The following is a 23,167-nucleotide window of genomic DNA, read 5'->3' on the forward strand; positions in this document are numbered from 1 at the left end:
ACAACAAAACAGTCACACGTCGCAAGCGAGTGACACTGGGAACGCTGAGTGCAAGTACGATTGCAAGGTGTAAAGGGTGTGCAAGGTACTTAATGTGCAGTTTGAGTCCTGCACACTACAACTTCCATTACGTGTGTTATCATTTACAGTAGCAATGCCATCTCTAAACAAGTAATATTGTCATATTTTAATCTTGTGACACCTCTACTGTTTAACGTCTGGGCTTACCTTTAACTGTTATTTTATGATGATTTTCACTCAGCTTTCTGTTTGTTTTGCTAACCATTGCCTGGTTTCACTCGCATTTGATGACATCGTATGTGCCTGTTTGATGATCGATAAAATAGCTTACAGCATTTTGGGCAATAAATATTGTTTAGATTCAGGTCCCAAGGCTATGTTGCCCTATAGCTACACGCTAACATAGTACTTTAAGGCACAGTCATTCACTACATACTCATATTACTTATTGATGACTAAGCAATATTGCAATGCCATGTCATTTAGCCTTGTTTCCATACTGTAGCTTTCTTTTAAGGAAATATATACGCGCCTGCACATTTTTGATGTAATGAGAAAGACCATAAAATATAAATCGTTTGGTAGAATGCACGTGCGTTTCAGTTGACTTTGTTACCCTGCCTCTGTAGTGTAAGGATCGGTTACTGAGCATGACGCACACCAGAGAAATCAAATGTACTTTACACCAGCCTCACAAAACAACAATCCTGAACTCCCTATGGAGGTTTCCACTGCTGCCAAATCAACTGGGATATCACACACACACCCACGCAAACACCCCACCCCACACACACACTGGCATAGACCTTTTGTTCTCACTGAGTTGGAGAATGCTCTTCCTTGTGCCGATTATCTCACTGCCCCTAACCATGACACTATTTACTTTGTTAGCTTCCTTCGTCGCAAGTGAACAGATTTTTTTGTGAGGTGCACACTGCACACATCATGCGACAGGGTTTGGAGGGAGTCTGCGTTGTGTACACTGTCGCTATAAACCAGCTTTAACTCATCGCTCTAAACCCCCATCCCCCACCTCTAGCAAGCCTCCTTACCCCTTTGGTCATCTTCCACCACTTCTCTCCCCCTCATTCTATCACCAGGAGCTTTCTCACTGTCTTTGAAACTTAAGCAGAAGAGTTGGGGGAAATAAAAACGACAAAGAAGGAGAATGAAGACATAGAGAAGGCGACACATGGACACATTTGATGACAAATAGCTGACTACCACACAACACTATGTCTCAATTCATGCACTTCTGTACTTACATTTAGCCTTTTGAATGCACAAGCGCATTGATCGTGCTGCGAAGTACGGCAAAGTGTGCTGTCTGTACTTGGATGCCGCGTTCAAAACAGCCAAAACTGTGAGCGCGTTCTGATGGACCCTTACCACCCCATAATAATTGCCATCTTCGCTGTACGGCAGAGACTACGGTAACCTAAATAAGAAATGTGTAAATATTACTATCGTCATTTCTGCTAAGTGCACAACTGCAGTAATTGATTTGGAACAAAACTGCACTGTCAAAATTTGAGCCACCAGGAACTAAGTATACCTATTGAAGTGTACTGACAAAACATATTCAATTGTGTGCTGTTTGTTGTTCTTTCAGTGACCTTGCTGGGAGCATGAGAACAGACTTTGTACAGCATGAGTTCAGAGGCAGAACCACTCTCGGTAGCCTCTTTCACACATCCACCAAAACTAGTGTCTTCGAGCTGTAACAGTAGTTTCTGCATTTGTTGGTTGTGCCTTTCACACAGAACCCGAAGTGGGATATTGCTGAAATTGTGTTCACTTCAAAGCAAACTTTAATGCTGGTGCCGAGCTAGTTCGGAGGCGAAGTCAAGCCGGTTCGCAGACAACTCTGGCTGCGATCTGACTCTACACCACTTTGGTTTTCCATGTTCTTGTGTAGCCACGTCATTACGTCACGGGGGCGCCGCCTCCAATCAGGAAACAACAAAAAGAAATCCATTGTTATTTTTTCATACAGGTATGTCGTGTCATAATTCAACACTTCTAAATCATTGTGTGTATGTTCATGAAGTTGAGTCAAGAGAAAGCAACTATTCACACTTTGTTGCTTATTTTGCAACATTTTGGACAATTCTATGCTTTGGAGGAGGATATTTTCCTCTAGTATTATTATTATGCCTCAGCGAACAAAGGCATGATTGTGTTAGTTTGGTGTGGAAAAACTTGACTGGGTCAATATTGAGTTATTTGGTCATATTAACAAGATTTACAGTATGGAGGACTCAAGTTGAGGCTTCCAAACCTAAGAATACTGTACTGTTAAGTATGGTGGTAGTGTCACTTTTTAGGGCTGGAATAATGAACGGATGGAATAACAAAAAAGGAGGACTACCTCCAAATTCTTCAAATTAACCACAAATCAAGAGCAAGTTGGCTGAAGCCTGAAGACAATTGGGTGTTCCAACAGAAAAATGCTTTTGGAATGGATGAAGCAGGCTAACATTCAGGGACCCAAAATGAATATGATATTTATGCCTATGATGCGTGTATGTATACTTCTGACTCCAACTGTACTGCATGTCATTACTCTGACGGTTATGCTTAAAGGCAGCTCAGAAAGATTAGCATTTTTTTGCACAGCAGCTGTTGTCACAGCATGTACAGTGGATTCAACGACTGACCTACTTTCATGCCAACAAAGCACACTAAAACCTACAGAAACCTCTTTAATGACTTGTACCTAATAAACCTATTCTCTTCTTGTGCACATCTCAAAACAATGCTGCTCATCGAAAGTATGTTAACCAAAACAAATGAAGTCAGTGCTAATTAGTGACTGTAGCCCCCGTGACATCATCTGGCCAAAGTGCCTGTTCAGCATCTTTTCAAAGAGCTACGCAAAATGTTTTTTGCGTTGTTTGCTTTAAAAAGGTTTTACATATTTTATTTATGTTGTGATGAGACACAACGTACGCTGGCGCCAAATAAAACGAAACTACAAATGGATGTCGCACTCAGTCTAAATACTGTATGCCAAGGATGTCCAAACCAGTCGCACACTGAACACTGAGCCTTTTTGAGTGGCTCCTGTATTTGTGTAAAATTAAAACAAAACATAGCCAACTCTAACATGGAAAATCCCATCAGAGTTCACATACAGTATTTGCATATCAGTGTTGTTTGCTCAATACCATTTACGCCTGTGCTGAATTAATGTCACCAATTTGCCTACTGGTGATGCCTTTTGCCATTCTATTGGTCTTGTCGTTGACTGTCTTTGCAGAGAGAGGCAGTCTTTCATTTTCGGAATAATTACCTGTTTATTTTTAATTTGGAGAAGAGATGCTCTCATTTTTTTATGAACGATTCTTTCATGTATTCTCCATCTGTGAATGGCTTCCCGCTCCTTCCGATTTTCTCCCTAAATCTGGCAACTTATTTTTACAGAAGCGACTAGCGACAGATGTAAGGACTTTTCCTGACTTTTCTGGTATTTGCAGACATAGAAGTGAACGCACGTATTGTTCTGCGGTTGCTGCCGAGAGGTCCACCCCGCCTCACAATGGTCAGTGCACAGTCAGCTCCTGCGGCACACTACAGTATCTGCCTCTCCCGGAGTCACCACCTCGGCAATTAGCGCGTCACAGGCTCCGAGCTCATACAGCTGCTACAGCGCGCTTCTCGTTATAAAACATATTGCTATGCATTCGTTAATCACATACTTTCATTTTACTGTGAAGTAACTTGCTTCAGACTCAACTCAAAACTCCCTCTCCTTTTTTCTCTCCACTGCACACACGAGCCTACTGCCCCTTGCCTTGCTCATCCAATCAGCAGTCAGAATGCAGTCTAGATTCAATTCACATGCGGTGAGTCGGATATTTCACATTCTTTTCGAAAATGCACATAAAAAATCACAGCACTCGGCGAAGGGAGCTGCAACAAGGAGTCTGAAGAGCCAAATGCGGATGCCGAGTTGTGGGTTCGCCTGGGTTAGTGTGTCTTTATAGGAGTGGACTAAATATTTACATTCACTGGATCATTGCCAAATATCAAGGTTGTTTCCAGGGCAAATCTGCCATCTTGTCCTCTTGGTTGAAATGCTGGGATTCAGCAGTTTCCTTCCTTGACCACGCCTACTCTATTGCAGTTGGGCATGGATCCAGGATCAGCTCCAGTCCCCCACCACGCTACACCAATCAGAGCTGCATTGAGACACGCCCCCCGGCCTACCCCACCCAAAAAAAACTTCGTTATCTCAAAATAGATGTCATTTTTTTGCATGTTTGTCACACTTAAATGTTTCAGATGATCAAACAAATGTATATATTAGTCAATGGCAATTATCCACAAATGGCGAAAACATGGAACAGTGGTGAACCTTCCCAGGAGTGGCTGGCCAACCAAAATTAGGCCAAAAGCGCAGCAACGACTCATTCAAGAGGTCACAAAAGACCCTACAACAACAGCCAAAAAACTGCATGCCTCACTTGCCTCAGTTAAGGTCAGTGTTCATGACTCCACTAATAAGAAAGACACTGGGCAAAAACGGCCTGCATGGCAGAGTTCCACGATGAAAATCACTATTGAACAAAAAGAACATTAAGTCTTGTCTCAATTTTTTCCAGAAAACATCTTGATGATACCCAAGACCTTTGGCAAAATACTCTGAGGTCTGACAAGACAAAAGTTGAACTTTTTTGACAATGTGTGTCCCATTACATCTGGTGTAAAAGTAATGCTGCATTTCAGAAAAAGAGCATCATACCAACAGTAAAATATGGTGGTGGTAGTGTGATGGTCTGTGGCTGTTTTGCTGCTTCAGGACCTGGAAGACTTGCTGTGATAAATGGAACCATGAATTCTGCTGTCTACCAAAAAATTCTGAAGGAGAATGTGACCGCAAGCTGAAATGAACTTGGGTTCTGCAGCTGGACAATGATCCAAACCACACCAGCAAGTCCACCTCTGAATGGCTGAAGAAAAACAACATGAAGACTTTGGAGTGGCTTAGTCAAAGTCCTGACCTGAATCCTAAAAGACGGTTCATGCTCGAAAACCCTCCAATGTGGCTGAATTACAGCAAGTCTACAAAGATGAGTTTGCCAAAATTCCTCCACAGCGCTGTAAGAGACTCATTGCCAGTTATCACAAACGCTCGATTGCAGTTGTTGCTGCTAAGTGTGGCCCAATCAGTTATTAAGTTTAGGGGACAATCACTTTTTCACACAGGGACATGTAGATTTGGATTTTTTTTTCTCCCATAATAATAAAAGTTTTCATTTAAAAACTGCATTTTGTGTTCAGTTGTGTTGTCATTGACTAATATTTAAATGTGTTTAATGATCTGAAACATTTAAGTGTGACAAACATGCAAAAACGTCATGACGTCATGGGACCCACCTGTTTCGAGGATAAAGCCCTCTAAAAACGTTTTAGCGTTTTATATCCATGCTGTGATCATGCATTAACAGGTACAGTCATGACCTGTAAATACTTTATTTTACATGATACTTTATAATACAGTATTTTGCCTTATTTTGATCATTTTAAGCATTGATTTCACGTTGCCGATAGGAGCTAACGCTACTCCCGCATAGAAACAGTGTGTTTGTGCTATTACTAATCATGGCAGACTTCGTGAGAGCCACCGCCACCACGATGACTACTTTTGGACAAATGAGGAACCAGAATCGTATCTTTTTAGCCAGAATATATGGAGGATGAGCTACAGGTTATAAGGTAAGATGCCACCTAACCCCCCTTAGCGCCAGTGCTAAATGGTTCATGGATAACAGTATAATGAAAACAGTCACTTACAATGTCCGCTCTCATTGAAATGCTGACAGCAAACAAGCATCTTTTTGAGTCTTCGTAGCAAAGTTGAGAGCCAGTAGTATCCACTCTTCAGTCTGTCCCGTTGTTTAGTTGGCAGCTTGTGGAATGTCAAAGCTGACCAACTTTTCGGCTTATTGCCACAACCTTCTGCGATACACGTGTGAGGCATGATTTATAACCTAGTGTTAACTTTTCAAAACTCCCAAACAACGCTGTAGCCGCTGCAGTAGGAAGTGTTACCGCTCGGCAGTCAGTGGCTTGAGTTGTTGTGAGTGACGCTGAGCCTACAGAGGTGCTGTGTTACTCTGCCAGAAGAATATATTTCTTCATGTTAGCTGCTACATTGACAATATCAATGTTAACAATATCCCATGACGTCCATAGTTAGCTCGCTCATGCTGGCTCGTTTTATCTCTTTAGAATGTACAGAAAAGGGAAAGAAATGTGTGTTCATGTTTCACATAAGGATTGTGGATGATGGGCAAAATTCCAAAAAAGCGCAGTTTTCCTTTAAAAAAGGAATAACTGCTTTAAAACTCATTTGGATTCGATTGGTGATTTACATAACACTAATCCAAAAAATGTCAGCTATGTCTTAGCAGATAATTTAGTCATTTAGTTTGTGTTTAAAAACAGCCGAGCACATTATCAACTCCTGCTGAGAACCAAACCCCTCCTAAGCACCCATTCCCAAAGCCTGACCTCACTCCACACGTATTTGACTAATCTCTTACTGAACTGAGGGAGGGTTCTGAGAAACTGGGACAAACATTAGCCCCCACCAACATTTCCGTGAACTTATGTATCCGGACAAATTAATTAATGGTAATCTATGCGTTTCCACAACACCTCAAAGTTCCAGAAAATGTATTTATATCAGGCTGATGACATAAGGCTGAATGGCATATTTTTGATGCCATGTAAATGAACAGGTGATGTTCGGTCAGTTTTCTATTTCAGCTGGAAATCCCAAAATATTATGAATAAATAGCGAATATTTCCAAAATAACGCAAACATATCCAGTTCTCTGTGCATGATTTTGATTATTGACCGTTTAGCATTAGCATTTACTTGCAGCTGACTACTGTTAGAGTATGTAACCAACTAAATAGTGAATTGCTTTCCATTCTTGGCCCAGCTAGTCGTACCACTTGTTGGCAATGCGGTCAGACCCACTACTCAAGTTTCTTCAACTTCTCACAAATGTGTGCAGCTGGTCTTCCACAGACTCAATGGTTTCATGTCACCGACTTACTTCACGTGGCATCCCTTCATTTGCTCCATTTTCCAAATGAAGTTTGGTGGGTGAACAGAAATACTGCAAATTTGTTAAACCAGTCAGCGTTCTTCAGCACACAGCCCGGCCCCCAAAGGTTCCAGGGAATCTTAAAAATTACCTAGTAGTGGGATGGAGATCTATTCTGGGAAAGTTTTAGTTCGGGGGAAATGTAATACTGGTGGAAACAAGTCAAAATCCTGGGTAAATGAGAAAAGCTCTGTGGAGAAGGGACTAAGATAACTAACCTCTACTAGCAAAAGAGCCCCGCTGTCTGGAGCACTAAAGGCAATAGTTAATAGTGAATAACTAGGGGGCCATTTACGCTGCACTTTAAAAAAAAAATTTAAATCACAATTGTGTTGTTTTAGCATTCTAAAACCCGCACATCCATGAAAGAAGCAGATTTTCTGGACAAATCTCCACAACTGGAATAGTCTGATTCTAAACTTTTATAAACCAGGTTTGGGTCAGGTTTTAACGGCCTTAATTTTGCTGACATCAGCATAAAATGTGCATCCATTGCTTGGTTCATCGTGAGCTTTGAGGAAACATGTCATTTTATGAAGCTTCCTATCATAAAATGAGAGGAACATACGAAACTCATTATTTATCGTGTCACTTTGTCCTAGGGTGCTGTTATTACATTTTCACATCGTTTATCTCCTCATTGTGGACAACACAGAAGTGGAAATTCTGAATATTGTTCACAATATAACTACATTTAAATGTACAATGTATGAAAAGATACTGTAATTTTCCAGTTTTGATAGTAAATCTGTCTCATAACAGTTATTTATGTTGTTTTTGTGAAATATTAAAATTTTTAAATGTCACTTCCACGGTTGTAAAATAAATAAATATTAAGATTAGAAAACATTCCAAAACTACAATAACAATAGGTTAGTACAAACGTTTGTGCATGCAATATAATGCTGTAAATCTATGGGAAACACTAAGTCACTATGATTGTTATGAATATTTACCAAAGCATAATATTTCAAGGATTTGAAGATCTGAGTTTTGTTGTTTTTTTCAGTCATCCCACATCACTGATCAAAAGAATTAAATAGAAGCAGAGAGAGGAAATGGACAACGGTTGTGAGAAATTAGAGAAGCAGACAGGCGTGAGACATGTACTTACTGAGCACGTAGAGAGAGAGCGCGAGGCCCGCCAAGCAGAAACCCTCAAAAAAGCGTAAGGTGCTGAACATGGTGACGTTCACAGAGAAGGCAACACTCAAACCAAACACCAGCATGAAGAGCACAGAGAGGATCAACACTGGGTGTCGACCAAACCTTGGAAGCAGAGACAAGAAGAAAGACAAAGCGTTTCAAATTGAGAACAGAAGTCAGTCTGCTGAACGAGACCATTGCGGCCATTGGTTTAAGGGGGATCACTAGGTCAGTCCATCAATTCTTTACATAGTTTCCATAGTTACTGATCTGAAAAACAATGCACAGGCTTTTTTTCCCATGAGGGAGCAAAGTAGGCTTTCCACAATGCAACATATAATAGGATGATCAGACTTAAAGATTCACTTTGCTTTTTTAAGAAATACATTTTTGCTACCTGAATACAAATTAATCAAATGCACTGCCCAGGAAACAACAATAATTATTTTTCACCCAAGCGTGTGATAAGTCGCGCATGCACCTTTTAGTCAATAACTTGATTACTCGTGCTCTGTTGTTAAATAAGGTTTAAATACATGACACAGTGTCACCTGATACACACCATAAACCACAATTTTACCGGTCCATACACACATTTTGGACCCAGAATTTCCGAAAATCTTTAACCTGGCCGGAGTTTTCCAAAAGCTAAGTTTTTCAGAGGAGATCTCATGTCACGAGATCAAAACGTGGCAAGATTTCTAAATAAAGTAATTAAACTAGGGATATGGCCGCATGGTGGTCTAGTGGTTAGCATGTTGGCCACACAGTAACAGTCTGGAGATCGGGAAGACCTGGGTTCCATTCTCCCTTGGGCACTTCTGTGTGGAGTTTCTGCGTGGGTTTTCTCCGGGTACTCCGGTTTACTCCCATATTCCAAAAACATGCATTCTAGGTTAACTGGCGACTCTAAATTGTCCATAGGTATGAATGTGAGTGTGAATGGTTGTTTGTCTATATGTGCCCTGCGATTGGCTGGCGACCAGTCCAGGGTGTACCCCGCCTGTCGCCCGAAGTCAGCTGGGATAGGCTCCAGCTTGCCAGGCGCGACCCTAATGAGGAGCAGCGGCATAGAAAATAGATGGATGGAACTAGGGATGTCACGATCCGATCTTCAGGATCGGGATCGGCTGCCTATCCACTGTATTCGAGAAGATCGGATAATATCTACTTCCGCCACGAGATCGGGCCGATCCGGTTGCCGTATCACGTTCGTAACTCTGAGCCACACTCCAACATGGTAGGTGATGTAATGCGCCATTGACAATTGCCATTCTGAACACACAACAAATACCGGCCTTCAAAATAAGAGCGCCCTTTGTAACATTTGTCTAATTGTGTCAAAAAAACAAGGGTGTCATTAAAATATCTGGGGGAGGGGGGTGATCCCCATATAGTTGGAACACACCCTCCACGCTTCTTGAAAAAGGGGACTACCACCCCAGTCTGCCAATCCAGAGGTACTGTTCCCGACTTCCATGCAATGTTGAAGAGACATGTCAGCGAGGACAGTCCCTCAACATCCAGGGCCTTGAGGAATTCACGGCGTAACTCACCCACTCGCGGAGGTTTGTCACTGGAGAGCGTTTTGACTACCCCAGATACCTCAGCCACGGTGAGGGAACTGTCTGCGTTCGTGTCCTCAGTCTCTGCTTTCTCTATGGAAGGTATGTCAGTGGGATTGAGAAGGGCCTGAAAGTATTCTTTCTACCGTCCGACTACTGTATATTCCACCGTCCGAATACTGTATATCCTCAGTGGAGGTCAGCAGGCTTCCGTCCACACCGTAAACAGTGTGGACCGGGCACTGCTTCCCCTTTCTGAGGCATTGGATGATTTGCTGGAACCTCTTCCAGGCCGACTGAAAGTTGTGCTCCATGGCCTCATCGAACTCCTCCCACACAAGAGTTTTGACTCGACCACCTCCGAAGCCGCGTGCCGCTTGGCCTGCCAGTACCTTTCAGCTACTTCAGGAGTCCCACAAGCCATCCATGCCCGATGGGACTCCTTCTTCAGCTTGATGGCAGCCCTGACCTCTGGTGTCCACCATCGGGTTCGGGGCTTGCCGCCACGACTGGCACTGACCACCTTGCAGGCGCAGCTCTGATCGGCTGCCTCAGCAATGGAGGCACGGAATGTGGCCCATTCAGACTCAATATCCTCATCTTCCCTCGGAATGCAGGCAAAGCTCTGCCGGAGGTGAGAGTTGAAGACGAACGAGAGACTCTGCCAGACGTTCCCAGGACACCCTCACTACACGTTTGGGTCTCCCAGGCCTGTGCGGAATCCTCCCCCGCCATCTAATCCAATTCATCACCAGGTGGTGATCAGTTGACAGCTCAGCCACTCTCTTCACTTCATCTTGATATTAAAAATGGAAATGCAAATGTTTTTGTAGTTTAACAGTCAACATCTACTTTTCATGATTGTATAGTATCAGTTGTTACTGTCAAAATCATCGATGATCATTGCAATATATCATTAACTGTAATTTTCTGGCAACCCCAGTTATCATATTACCATAAACTCAAATGCTGCCATAAAATTCTGTTCTATATAATACTGTATTTATTAATGAACTACACTGTATTTGTTTATGGGCTACCATTATTATTTATTATCATCTCCTGTAAATTGATATAAACAGATTCACCATTCAGATTTTTTATAGAAATTTACTATCAAGAAAAAAGTTTGAATTCTCAAATATGCGCTTTTCAATATAATTCAGCTGACTGAGCTGCCAATTGTCATATAAGCAATGAGTCCAAAAGTACAAATGGAAGCCTACCAGTCAGCCATGACACCCATCACTAGGTAGCCAAATATGGAGCCCACCAGCAAAGAAAACTTGGCAATGTGGACCTTCCAGGCGGAGTCACACACCAGGTTCCACTGGGGAAAAAAACAGAGGACATTTATCAGGTTTGGGGACAACTAACCCCCATGTGATGAAGGATTCAAACATCAGAAGCTAAACAATTTGAATGCAAAAGCCCCTGATAATTTAGTAGGGCTTTCACTGTCCAAGGAACACTTTTGAAATATTTAATTTGGATGTGCATTCTAAGCGTACACATTCGTCAGAGACGAACACAATTCCACAACGTGGGCACATCAAAAATCAATAGTTTCTTCCAAACCCATGGGTCAGTTAACACACAATGCAGCTCTCAGAATCTGAAAGTCAGTCAAGGACGTGTGTTGAAAAAACAGCTGCGTGTGAAATTAGTTGTGGTGTTCAGCTTAGAGATTTCCACATTATACCCCTGCACAGAAGTGACTTTGTGGTGAAGCAGCGAGAGAGGAACAGGATGATTATTAACTATGAAATGGTTAGTGGTGGTGACAAAATGTAGTCATTACATTTAGACCATGCATTCACATACAGCAGGGGTGCCCAAGCTTTTTCCACTGAGGGCCACATAAGGACACAAAACAATTAAGGATGTGGGGGCCATCTTGATGCATTGTGTGCATTAAAATGCTAAAAGCAATCCAATGTAGCTCAACACATGTGAAGCTATCTGAACAAAACATTGACATATTAGCTTTGTGTTATAGGTGGCAAAGAAAATAAGTAATATCAAATAATCTCATTAATAATCATTTTTATTTTTAGAATATGCCAATGGCCAATACAAAGTTAGCTGCAGGTTGCAAATGGCTCCTGGGCCACACTTTGGACACCCCTGACAAATGTAACTTTTAGTTTTTTCTTACAGGCTATCCACACGGTAATGTTTTCAGGTCAAAACGTAAAGTATTTTAGCGTTTCAGCCTCTCATCCTCACCTAAAATACAACATAACTGTGCCCGGGTGCACAGTACAAGGCCCATAAAGGCATGGTTTGGTGAGTTTGGTGCTGAGGAAGTTCGCCATAGGCTATCCGTCAGGTATAACATCACTCACCTTTGACCGAGGAGTGGAAACTAGTACAATTCCGAAAGGGGGACCAGCTCCATTCATTCATATTCAGTTCCTGTAGGTCAAGGGTGTCTAATCCACCCTGGGCCGCATAATGAAAAATCAAAGTACAATCGTTGTTACTTCACTTGCCGGTTCAAAATTTGCGGTTTCACTCTATCAAGGTTTTGCAAAAATATATATTAATTAATAAATCATGCTGCTTTGTGGTTGAATATAGCCTATTATTAGTCAAACATGCATATTTAAGCGTATGGTATGTATTTTCTTGCCTAAATTAAGGACTTAACTAAAATACAAATATAATGCATTTTGAAGACGCATTCAAAGACGTTGATATAGTATAGTATATTTTTTTAACAAGCTAAAACCAACCCATGTAAACATGCTAAGATGTTATATGGTATATGCTTAGAGAAAAAACAGCTGGTATGTCAGCTACAGGTATGTGTTATAGTTGACAAAGCGTATTATTATTACTATCAGTGCTATCAGTTTTAACAGACCATGTTTTTCTTGTTATATTGTGACTTTTTGCTCCTTTTGAAACTTTTTTTTTCTTATATTTTATTTCTTGTATGTATTATTATGCTGTAGGTCTAATTGTTTGTTCAAATACTTTTACAGGGAATTACAGTTACAGTATTTCCAAAACTGAGGATCAGCTTTGGTTGACATAGTTTACTAGAAATTTTAATGACCCAAAGACAGCTGGGATAGGCTCCAGTAAGCCTGCGACCCTAGTGAGGACAAGCGGTACAAAAAATGGATGGATAGAAATTTTGAACACACCACTTGACCGCAGTTCATATGTTTATGATAACTTTCTAACAATGTTGGTGTTCCAGTTTAAACAATACCTTGAAAACTGGTATTGTGCATAATTCAATATATGGAGGGCATTGTTATTATTGTTATGCACAACACATTAGACTAATGAAATGTATGCCATATTGTTCAGCACTAATATATTAACACAAGCACCTCCACACACGCGCGCACACACACACACACACACACACCCTCTCAGATTGAGGTCAGTGGGTGAGTTTGTATCAGATGCTGCCGTAGTCATCGTTCACACAATCAGTTCTATATTATATAATACATATTATTTTTTCTATGTAGTGCTCTCTCGTTACCTTGGTAACCACATTCTGACTAAGTCCCGTGAGCAGCTCCAGCCTCCTCTCCTTGCAGGCACACAGCATACCGCTACCGTCACCGTATCCCTCTCTGGTACCGTTGACTTTGAGATCGGTACCGGTCACCGGAGGGAATTCCACGGTCCAATTGCTCTCGTTCGACAAAGGTTGCAAACACGTGCCATTGGGCTGTGCCAGGAGGAAATAATCCGAGAACTGGCTAAAGCCTATAAACAATGCTGGTATCCAGGTCAGAACTACGAGCTGCTTCTGATGCTTCCCGAAACCCCCAAGAGACGGCAAAACCGAGCGGTCAATGTGCGGCAGCAGCCTGGGTGCTGGGTGATCCAGTGGGGTGAAGCCGTTCTCGGGCGGGTGGTTCTGTGCCTGGGGGCGGCCGGCTGCCATCACTGCCGGCCCCAGGGAGCAGCTGGGCGAAGCAAAGCGCCTCAATGTTAAGTCCTTCTGGACACAAAGGGACCCCACGTTGCAGATAAATCCTGAATGTAGCTTTAAAAAAAAAAGAAAAGCAAACTGCACCGAATCACCGAACAGTCGTCCTCATGATGAAGGGTCCCGAAGTGAGCAGGGGGAATCCGAGTGGAGAGGCTGTGTCAAGAGGACTGGGCTGTGGGAAATCTCCCTGAGAGGAGTGGGTTCGGGCAGGCAGGCATGCTCATCAGCATGGGCTTTGTATTCCATGTGTTCACCTCCCACTGCGAGATCCATTCATGTGGAGCAAATCTGAGCCACTGTATGGAAGTGGAATGAGGAGAATATGATCCACTGCGGGGTCATCCATGTGCGCCACAACAGGTCTCATCCATGACCCCTTGAAGGTGTGCATCAACTGCTCAAGTCCACATTAACGCTCGCTCTCATCGCTTTGACCGTCCTGGATGTTCAAGTCAGATACGCGGAGGAATATGTTGTCGCGTAGCCAATGGGACACGTTGAGCTGAAGACTGGGGGTTGGCGGATCGATCCAAATACCGACAACACCAACTCCAAGGGTAAAATCAGTTTTGGGTCGACACAGGAGTGACGAGATCGACATTTTTACCGGTTATCTTATGTTTATTTTCAAAAAATGCTTTTCTTGGTCATATTGTTACATTGTTGATAATGGTATATCTATATATTGTTTACAAACAAAAACTCACCTCACGGAACAAGTCATGCAAGCAAATTATACAGGAGGGCTTTTTCCATTTGCATTGCATTGTTATTTATGACGTTTGCGTGTTTTTTTATTTGGATCATCTTTGTGTTTGTCCTAGTCAGCCACCGTAGATTATAATTAGGTGCAACACTTTTAATACTTTGCTGTATTTGGTGGTGGGCGGGGGGGTCCTCCCCTGTATATGTCGGAGCAGCACAGCTCTCGGTCCGCTTGACAATGATATGCGGGGATGCCTCTGGTGAAAAGCCCAGAATTTCCCTTATTTTCTTGAAAATTTCGCTTTTTTTTAATACAAACGTCGACAGTTATGTCGATACCAAAATGTGCAGTATCACACATCCCTACGAGAGTACCCCACAGACTGTGATGGGGGACAGGAAGGGGGGGGGGGGGGTTGCGGGGGGGATTAAACCCCGCCCTTCCCGGTCGCGCTATGCTGCGATTGGAGAGTCTGCAAAGGGCGACTGCACCACGGACGAGTATCTGCAGCCAACAATCCTCCCCTTTGTGCACCGTCTTGCCCTACAAACATCCAAGCAGCGTCGTTACCATTCATTGAATTACTAGCAACCGCATTTCTTCAGGTGTTTGATGCTTTTAACGTCCTCCCTTTTCCTTTTGTATCTTCTTCACCTTCGCAGCGATATTTACCGATTTGAGGAGACAATGGAGGGGCGTTTGGGTTTTGTGAAGGGTTATGCTCGCGTTTCGCCGGATGGGGGCGACAAACAATCACAACAAGCAAACACGCGCCTCCTAGTCTGGGTTAAAGTGACCCGAAGTTTAAAAAAAACACAGATAGCTATTAAGTTAAGGAGCATCTTTGTGGTGTTCGAGTAAATAGAAAGCATGCATTTAAATAGAGTGAGAGGGGTATGTGACGATCCTATAATGATTAAATCTGCGTAACCTTGAGATTAAATAAACATTAACATATTCAAGACACACAATTCACAACAAAACAACACATTTAGAAACAAATGCATTTGTAGGTAAAGACGACTGATGTATACCATTGTTTGTAATTGCTTACAAATGCACAATACACCACAGATGTTTTCATATAATTGTATGATCTCTGTTAAAACAGCTACGGGACTGTTTCTAAATTATTAACTTTGTCTCATAGGGTCACAGAGGCGTGACAACGTTTGCTGTCAGTCATCCTTCTCAGACATTTATTACGGGTTGGATTGCGGAGAAAGAGGTGTCTGTGGATAAGCCATCTAAGTGTTGTCTGTTAGAGTCAACCACACCCATATTACACATACCAGAGCTGGCTCAGGCATTCTTGATGCTCCCAACAGAATGTGCCTCACTTCGGGCTGACCTTGATAGTACTAATTTAACCTTTGTAGTATTTAGAAACATCAGAAACGCCATGTACATGATTTTGGAGCTAATGTTGTGGTACAGGTGGAACACCTTACTCTTAAACGCAACACATACAGTACCTAACAGATACTTTTGTGATTAGGGATGGTCTAATGCTAGCCAAAATGACTGGATCAGATAGGAAAAAATATATAGCCATATACAGTCAAACCTGTCTTAGCGGCCACCTTTATAGAACGGCCACCTGCCTATAGCGGCCACTGAAAAATCCCCCGCAGCAAATTTACATGTTATAGACCCTGTGCATAGCAGTCACCTGTCCAACGCGGCCAGCGGCCACCCATTTTGTCTCCTTTGGTCAATATCTGACCGCATATAGCGGCCAAATTACCGACTCACGTAGAAGCTTCATGCACGAAAAAGTTTCGTTTTTCAATCAATGAAGCCGTCGTGTGTAGACTTTAATTACTGAGTCCTAGCTCAGTCACAATCATTCACAAGATCCACACAAACTGTCAGTTGTTCCACATAAAAAAGCCATCTTCTTTTGAGCTTGCTATTTCCTTGTCAAACATGTAACTTTAGGGGGATTTGCACCAAAACATTACCACAAAGTAGGCTGGGAACAGGACGTGCTCCCAGCAACGCTACAGTACAATACAATACCGCCTGCACGCTAAAACCATGCTAGCATGCATGCTATCGTATGTTTTTAAAAAGCAGCGAGAGCAAAACTGAGTTCGGTTGTACTTAATTGAAGTATTTTAGAATGTACTCACGTTATTTTTGATCAATCCTCATCCAAAAATCCAAAAAAAGGCGTCTTCTTTTCCGTTCGCTACTAGTCTGTTAACTTGTCAGTGTTATTCAGCTCTGAAGCAAAGAAGGAAACTTCTCCTGTTGCTTCTGCCAACTTTATTTATTGAACGCGGCCACCAGAGAGCAGCTCAAAACACACACACACACACACGTCTCGTCTCTCCTTCCTGCTTGCCCACAAGCCAAAGGTTAAACAAGCCCCACTACATAGCTGTCCAGGCAATGCCTGTAATAAGTGACACCGTTTATTTCCTGGTGTGAGACAATGTACACTGGTCAATACTGTAATGCCGCTTGTTGTGGGGAAGGAGAGACTCACGTCGCCGATGCACTTTAATCGTTTTATTAACAGCGGAGAACACTGCAGGACTTTACATCCACGCCAACATAAACACACTTCCCAACTCTCTCCAAACTCACAGCTAGCACTGAGCCTAGCTCTCCTGCTCGGGATGCCCACCGTCACTTCCCGTCACTTCCTGATGAACTAAAGCTGTAATGACACGCTGCCGTATAAAAAGTAAAATATTAAAAACAAGCAAAAACAAAAAAAAAAACAAGACATTACTAGCACAGCTTTGTTCTGTGGGTGGTGGATAATAACAAGCCTAGTAGTGCTGTACAACTTTTATCCGCAGTCCCACAGTGCCCTCTACTGGTCAACATTAATTTTTTCCCCCCCTTTTAGATTTTTTTTTCCTCTACTAGTCAACATTCAAACTGGACGCCAACCTGTCTATAGAGGCCACCTGTCTGTAGCGTCCACTTTTGCAGTCTCCCTCTAGTGGCTGCTATAGACAAGTTTGACTGTAGTTGTAACCACCTACATAAGTGACACGTGTTATTAGAGGAAAATAGTGTTTTGTTCTTTTGTTCTGATTATAAAACCTGAAGACAGAAAGGAGGATTACAGCCTAACCAATATACGTAAATGCAAGCTCTTGATAAAGCAATGCAGTCGTCAGCAAAGTCAGTTGAATCCTTAAAAAATGAAACGGCACCTCTTCATCTGTTCCGAGGTAAGCAATTTACTTATTAGCCTGTGAAATAATTTTATGCTGTTAAACCTGTGGAGCTCACCGGAGAAAAACAGTATTTGCTTTTGCTTCTGAATGAGCGCAATAGTAAATAAAGACCCAACTGTGTGTCTCTGTATTATTGTTGTGCTGTGTCTACATTGTAAGGCAATGGGATGTTTTACTTTAGCTCTGGCATCTGCACACATTAGCTTTGATTTTGAGCTGATATCATTTGTTTCATTGAGTCGTCTTGTGCATGAAAGGCAAGTATTTTGAATAATTCTCCTTTGAGTGCAGACACACCCCATGCGTGTGTCCTCATGTCTTGTCCAACCCTGCAATAAGCCTTATGAGAAAAAATGGGGGCACAAAGTAAACATTTTCGAAGGACAGTTCAAATCGGGCAACCGAGATGACTCGAAGGGTTCTTGAATTTGATCAATATGAAAAAGCTCTGCGTACACATCAAATCCAAGACTTCAGACTATGCAAGTTATTTCATGCGAGTAAAATATTTTGGTGCACCTGGAGGTGGAGCAGCGCCATTTGTTATCTTGACGCCAGCGACCCAGACAGGCTCAGGTATCGTTACTACTTTGTGACGGCCCCTCTTTTGCATTCAACCTTTTCCTTCACCTCCCCTCTCCTAGCCACTGACGCCACATCCCAGGAGGCATATCAGTGTCACTGCACAGGTAGAGCACTGTCACAGGATTAGCTGACTGTAACCTGCCTGCTGTCCTGCAGCCAACAGTGGGGGAACTCATTATTTGATCCCCTCCTGATTGGGTTAGTTTACTCCCTTAGAAAGACATGAACAGCGTAGAGCTTTATGGCAGGTTTATTGTAAACAAGAGAAACAAAAAATCAAGGTTCTAAATTTATTTAATTAACAAATGTTGGAGAAATGGAGAAACCCTTGGTGGCAAGTACAGAGGAGGCATTTCTTGCAGTTGGTAACCAGGATAGTTCAAATATTTTGGTCCACTCCTCTTTCAGGTACTTGCCAAATACTGAATGTTTTGAGGCTGTCTCTTGACAACTCAATGTGTCAGCTCCCTCCAGTTATTTCAATGGGATTAAGGTCCAGAGACTGGTAAAGCCACTCCAGAATCTTAATGTGCTTATTCTTGAGTCACTCATGTTGCCTGGGTCATACGTATGTTTTGAGTCATTGTCATGATGGAAGTCCCATCCACAGCCCCTCTTTTTTTGTACACGGCCCCATTCATCCGCCCCTTCAGTCAGGTGAAGTCAGAATGTTTCCACCCCCCGTGTTTAAAGGTAGGGATGGTGTTCTTGGGTTCATATTTAGCATTTCTCTGCCTCCAAACATGTTGAGTTGAGTTGATGCCAAAGACGTCAACTCCTCCCAAGCTTTCTAAGTCTTTTTTTCACCAAGCCTCTTGCTAAATGGAGCCTTTACAAAATGTTATTAAAACTGCAGAGAAAGTTTAATTAATTCAAAAAATAATTTCTTGCAACACTGGACATTGAAAGTTTGCACTGAGGCTCTTTTTCCACCATTGATCTGCACAGCGACTGCCTTCAGCTTTGATCAAGGTCCTCTGGCAATGAAGAAATCTTGTCCTTGTACGGAACACCAATTCCTACTTTTTCACAACAAGCCTCCACCGGTGCAAATGATTCTGCTACTACGACTACAATTAATTCTTAGGTCAGTGAGGTTCATGAACAACCTACCACAACCAGGGCACTACGCTGCCACTCCTCTTTATCGCTGTCTTATCTGAGCGCTACCCTAACCTGACACGAGTACATTAAAGTGTACAAATGAAAAGTGAATTTGATTGCTCGCTGGCTGATCGTTTTATTACAACGGTGTCCAGTAGTCGTAGCGGTGACACTGGCAGCACACAACATTGACAAGTTGCATGCAAAGAACACGTCCACTTTTTTTTATGTATAATGCAAATCATGCAGTAACTTGTACTTTACTAAGCAGCCAGTACATCAATGCTTTGTTGTTATGCAGTTTTTAGTAGAACATATTTCTTAATTTAAACCAGGGGTGTCCAAAGCGCGATCTGGGGTTCATTGGCGGCCTGTGGCTGTTTTTTTATTGATGGTAGAAATATAATTAAACAAACAAACAAAAACACTATAAATAGAGCTAAAGGCAATACGTAACAAGAAAAAGTTAGAATGATGACACTGTAAACAAATAACACGAAGCTTTGTCTTACTGTATGTTTATTGAACCTTTTTTAAAAATATCAAAAAATATACATATACAAATATCAGAGTGGCTCCCGCCTTCTTTGATTTTTCAGTATATGGCCCTCGCTGGAAAAAGTTTGGACAACCTTGTTCTAAATCAATAAAACCATTACCATTTAAATTAACATTAACATGAATCCAAAAATATTTTAGTGAATTATTAAAAGGATACCGAAGATGTTATCTTTCAGTCAGAAATGCCTGAACGCAATGTTACACAAGCGACCACACCCTGAACACTGCAATTATCATCACCACTCGACAAAACCACCTTTGCGGAATGATTGAAAACTTTCCCCTGACACACATTTGCACGCAGACATGCACACCCACACATGCACACAAATTCATATTTTGTTCAGGGCTTGTTGTTTGTCTGGGAAGTGACATAATGATTTCTGTCGGACTGTGAAAAGGAAAACAATAAAACATGTCCTCCTTAATCATGTCAAAGGAAAAGAGATGAGTTGTCGGTACATGCAATGATCAGTCAAAACCGGTGTAAAAATGTCAAAGCATGAAAAAAGACAGATGAGTAAACAAAATATTTTGGGTGTTTTTGCAGGTATGGAGTATATATATATATATATATATATATATATATATATATATATATATATATATATATATATGCTACACCCCTGCATTACCCATCCATCCATCCCTTAATCCATCCATCCATCCATTCATTCATCCATCCATCCATCTTCTATGCCGCTAACAAGATGCAGTAATTGCAAAACATCGTATATGAAAAATTCCTTCTTACCCTCAAGACTCTGATACATTTTTGATTAAGTTGCAATACAATCAAATAGACACAACCCACATAATCCCATCAAATAACAGCAGATTCCTTTTTCAAGGTTCCATAATATACGATGTTTCAACATCTTTAAATACGTTTCAGACAACACAATCGTGTAATTGAAGTGCGTTGCCATGAATCTAGCCTTACTGAAAATTTAAGCAGTTTGCTTTTAAGTCCTGCTGGTAATACACCATTTTGTTTTGTTGTTGTCTGGTGGGTTTTCTCCTGGTACTCCACTTTCCTCCGACATTCTAAAGATATGCATGTTAGGTTAATTGGAGACTCTAAATTGTCCATAGTGAGAATATGAAAGTGAGTGCATATGATTGTTTGTCTATATGTGCCCTGCGATTGGCTCGCGACCAGTCCAGGGTGTACCCTGCCTCTCGCCCAAGGTCACCTGGGATGGGCTCCAGCATATCCCGCGACCCTAATGAGGACAAGCAGCATAGAAAATGGATGGATGGATGGATGGCTTTAATGCTAATTAGCTTTGTTTGTCCGCTCGAATGTGTGGCTCAGGGAAATGTTATTGCACACTATCTTTATTTATGTGCACTTTACTACACGGTAACTCTGCGCTTGTCAAATGTAATAGATGCTATATATCAGATACAACAACGTGACATTAAAGAGCGGCGGACGTTCATATTAGCATAGCTGTGTGAGCTACAGCGCTAACATCACAGTCACTTTTTAACAGCAAGCTATTTTCCACAGTTGGAAAATAGCCAGTTTTCATTTCAAGATGTGAAGCGAAGCTTGCTTTAAAAAAAAAAAAAAAAAGTAAAAGCTATCATTCATGAAGTTGCGGGCGCACTCACGGGCTGGGCTCATCTAGACACGGGCAGGTCAAAGGTGGTAAGTGGGTTGGAGGAAGGAGGTTTTTCACTCATGATGTCTTGAAAACCCGAAACCTCGCCTCCTCTCTCAAAATTGGAGCAAACTGGTGTGGGAGATGATTTTTGTCATGTTTGGTGGTCACATATTATTGTTATAACATCACTAAAAACTCAGTTTTGCATGATAGGGGACCCTTAATACAATGCCAGTTGCACTGTTGCTTCCTTTAGCTGTTGACAAAAACACACATAATAATATACTGGATTATTTAGTGGCCCATATCCAAGCCTGATCCTGTCTCTTGAATGCAGGAATGAAAGGTGGCAGAGGTGGGTCCATGGATACACGCCCAGATATTATCTAACCCATTCCGCATGGGCTGATTTATTATCGCCGACAGCAAGTTCCAAAAACACGCTTACGCAGACACTTTTCAAGTTCAAAATTTACATTATAAGAAGGGTCACCAGCTGTCAGAGCTGTAAAATAAGTCAGAACAGGATAGAGACTGCAGCTTTTCAGAAGGCCACGCTGCAGTGGAATGCTGTTCTGCAAATGTTGGTGTCTGCGCGAGTTCAGAAGCAGCCAAAAGTGAGCTCTTCTATGTCATCTGCCGCAGGGCAAAATCTCATGGGAATGCAGTTTGCTTTATTAAAGAATCATTTGCTGTGCATCGGCTGAGACTCAAATGTCATGATGGATATTAGCAGTGGTGTCGGATTAGTTGTCCTTTCCCAGAATATAATGGTTTAAATGAGTCAGAACCATCTAATTAGCTTCAAATATGCTTGGCAATGAATGACAGACAGGGGAAAACATCACTTTCACACACACTTGTCTTGAGTGCACGCCAATACGTAACTCCTTATCCCACACACTTCCAAACACACACACGCCACATTCCTCAACAGTGGTTGGTTTTACTAGATCAGTGTTTCCCCTGCCATTATTACTGCACCCATCCCCCACGCCCCCGACGGTCAAGTTCATTTTGTTTTCTGTATCGTACTAGAGCACAACAGAAGTAATTGAATGATACATTTCATATATATCAGGCCGTTTACCTTGTGCCTTTTACTAAGCAAACAAAATTGTATTTATCTTTTTTTATACAACATGGTGGTTGCGCTTTTATAACTCAATGCTTTACATATACAGAGCAATCACATGAATTATATGACATGTCCGCATTCGAGTGAGCGTGCCGCAGATGGAGAGCGATCGTTATCGTCATTCCATTCGTGTGCAGAGTTTCAAACTACCCTCCCTCAAAAAAGGAACACACTGTAGATGATGGGGCGATGCATAGAGAGGACAGTAACACCAACTGGAGAGCAGCAAATAAAATGCATTCATTTTATTTTTATGCTCTGTTGAATGAATTTGACTGCAAAGATGGAAGATTTTTTTTTTTTTTAACAGCAAAGTATCTGAACTTTTCCTGGAGATGGACAGGATGCACATACTTCATATATAGATAAATGTCCATCCATCCATCCATCCATTTTCTATGCCGCTTCTCCTCATTAGGGTCACGGGGGTATGCTGGAGC

General features: G+C 41.9%; 1 protein-coding gene across 1 annotated transcript in view; it reads right to left on the reverse strand.

Annotated features, from left to right (window-relative positions):
* The window catches only part of LOC129188538 (solute carrier family 22 member 23), a 26,064-nt gene extending 11,738 nt beyond the window's left edge, over nucleotides 1–14,326 (reverse strand). The window contains exons 1-3 of the mRNA XM_054789222.1: nucleotides 13,362–14,326; nucleotides 11,083–11,186; nucleotides 8,260–8,414 (exon numbers count right to left, since the gene is read on the reverse strand). Of these exons, the coding sequence (XP_054645197.1) occupies nucleotides 8,260–8,414; nucleotides 11,083–11,186; nucleotides 13,362–13,772 (670 nt within the window). The 5' untranslated portion in view covers nucleotides 13,773–14,326. The remainder of the gene's footprint in view (nucleotides 1–8,259; nucleotides 8,415–11,082; nucleotides 11,187–13,361) is intronic.
* Nucleotides 14,327–23,167: the final 8,841 nt, after the last annotated feature.

This window comes from Dunckerocampus dactyliophorus, chromosome 10, assembly GCF_027744805.1.
Source record: "Dunckerocampus dactyliophorus isolate RoL2022-P2 chromosome 10, RoL_Ddac_1.1, whole genome shotgun sequence".
Lineage (NCBI taxonomy): Eukaryota > Metazoa > Chordata > Actinopteri > Syngnathiformes > Syngnathidae > Dunckerocampus > Dunckerocampus dactyliophorus.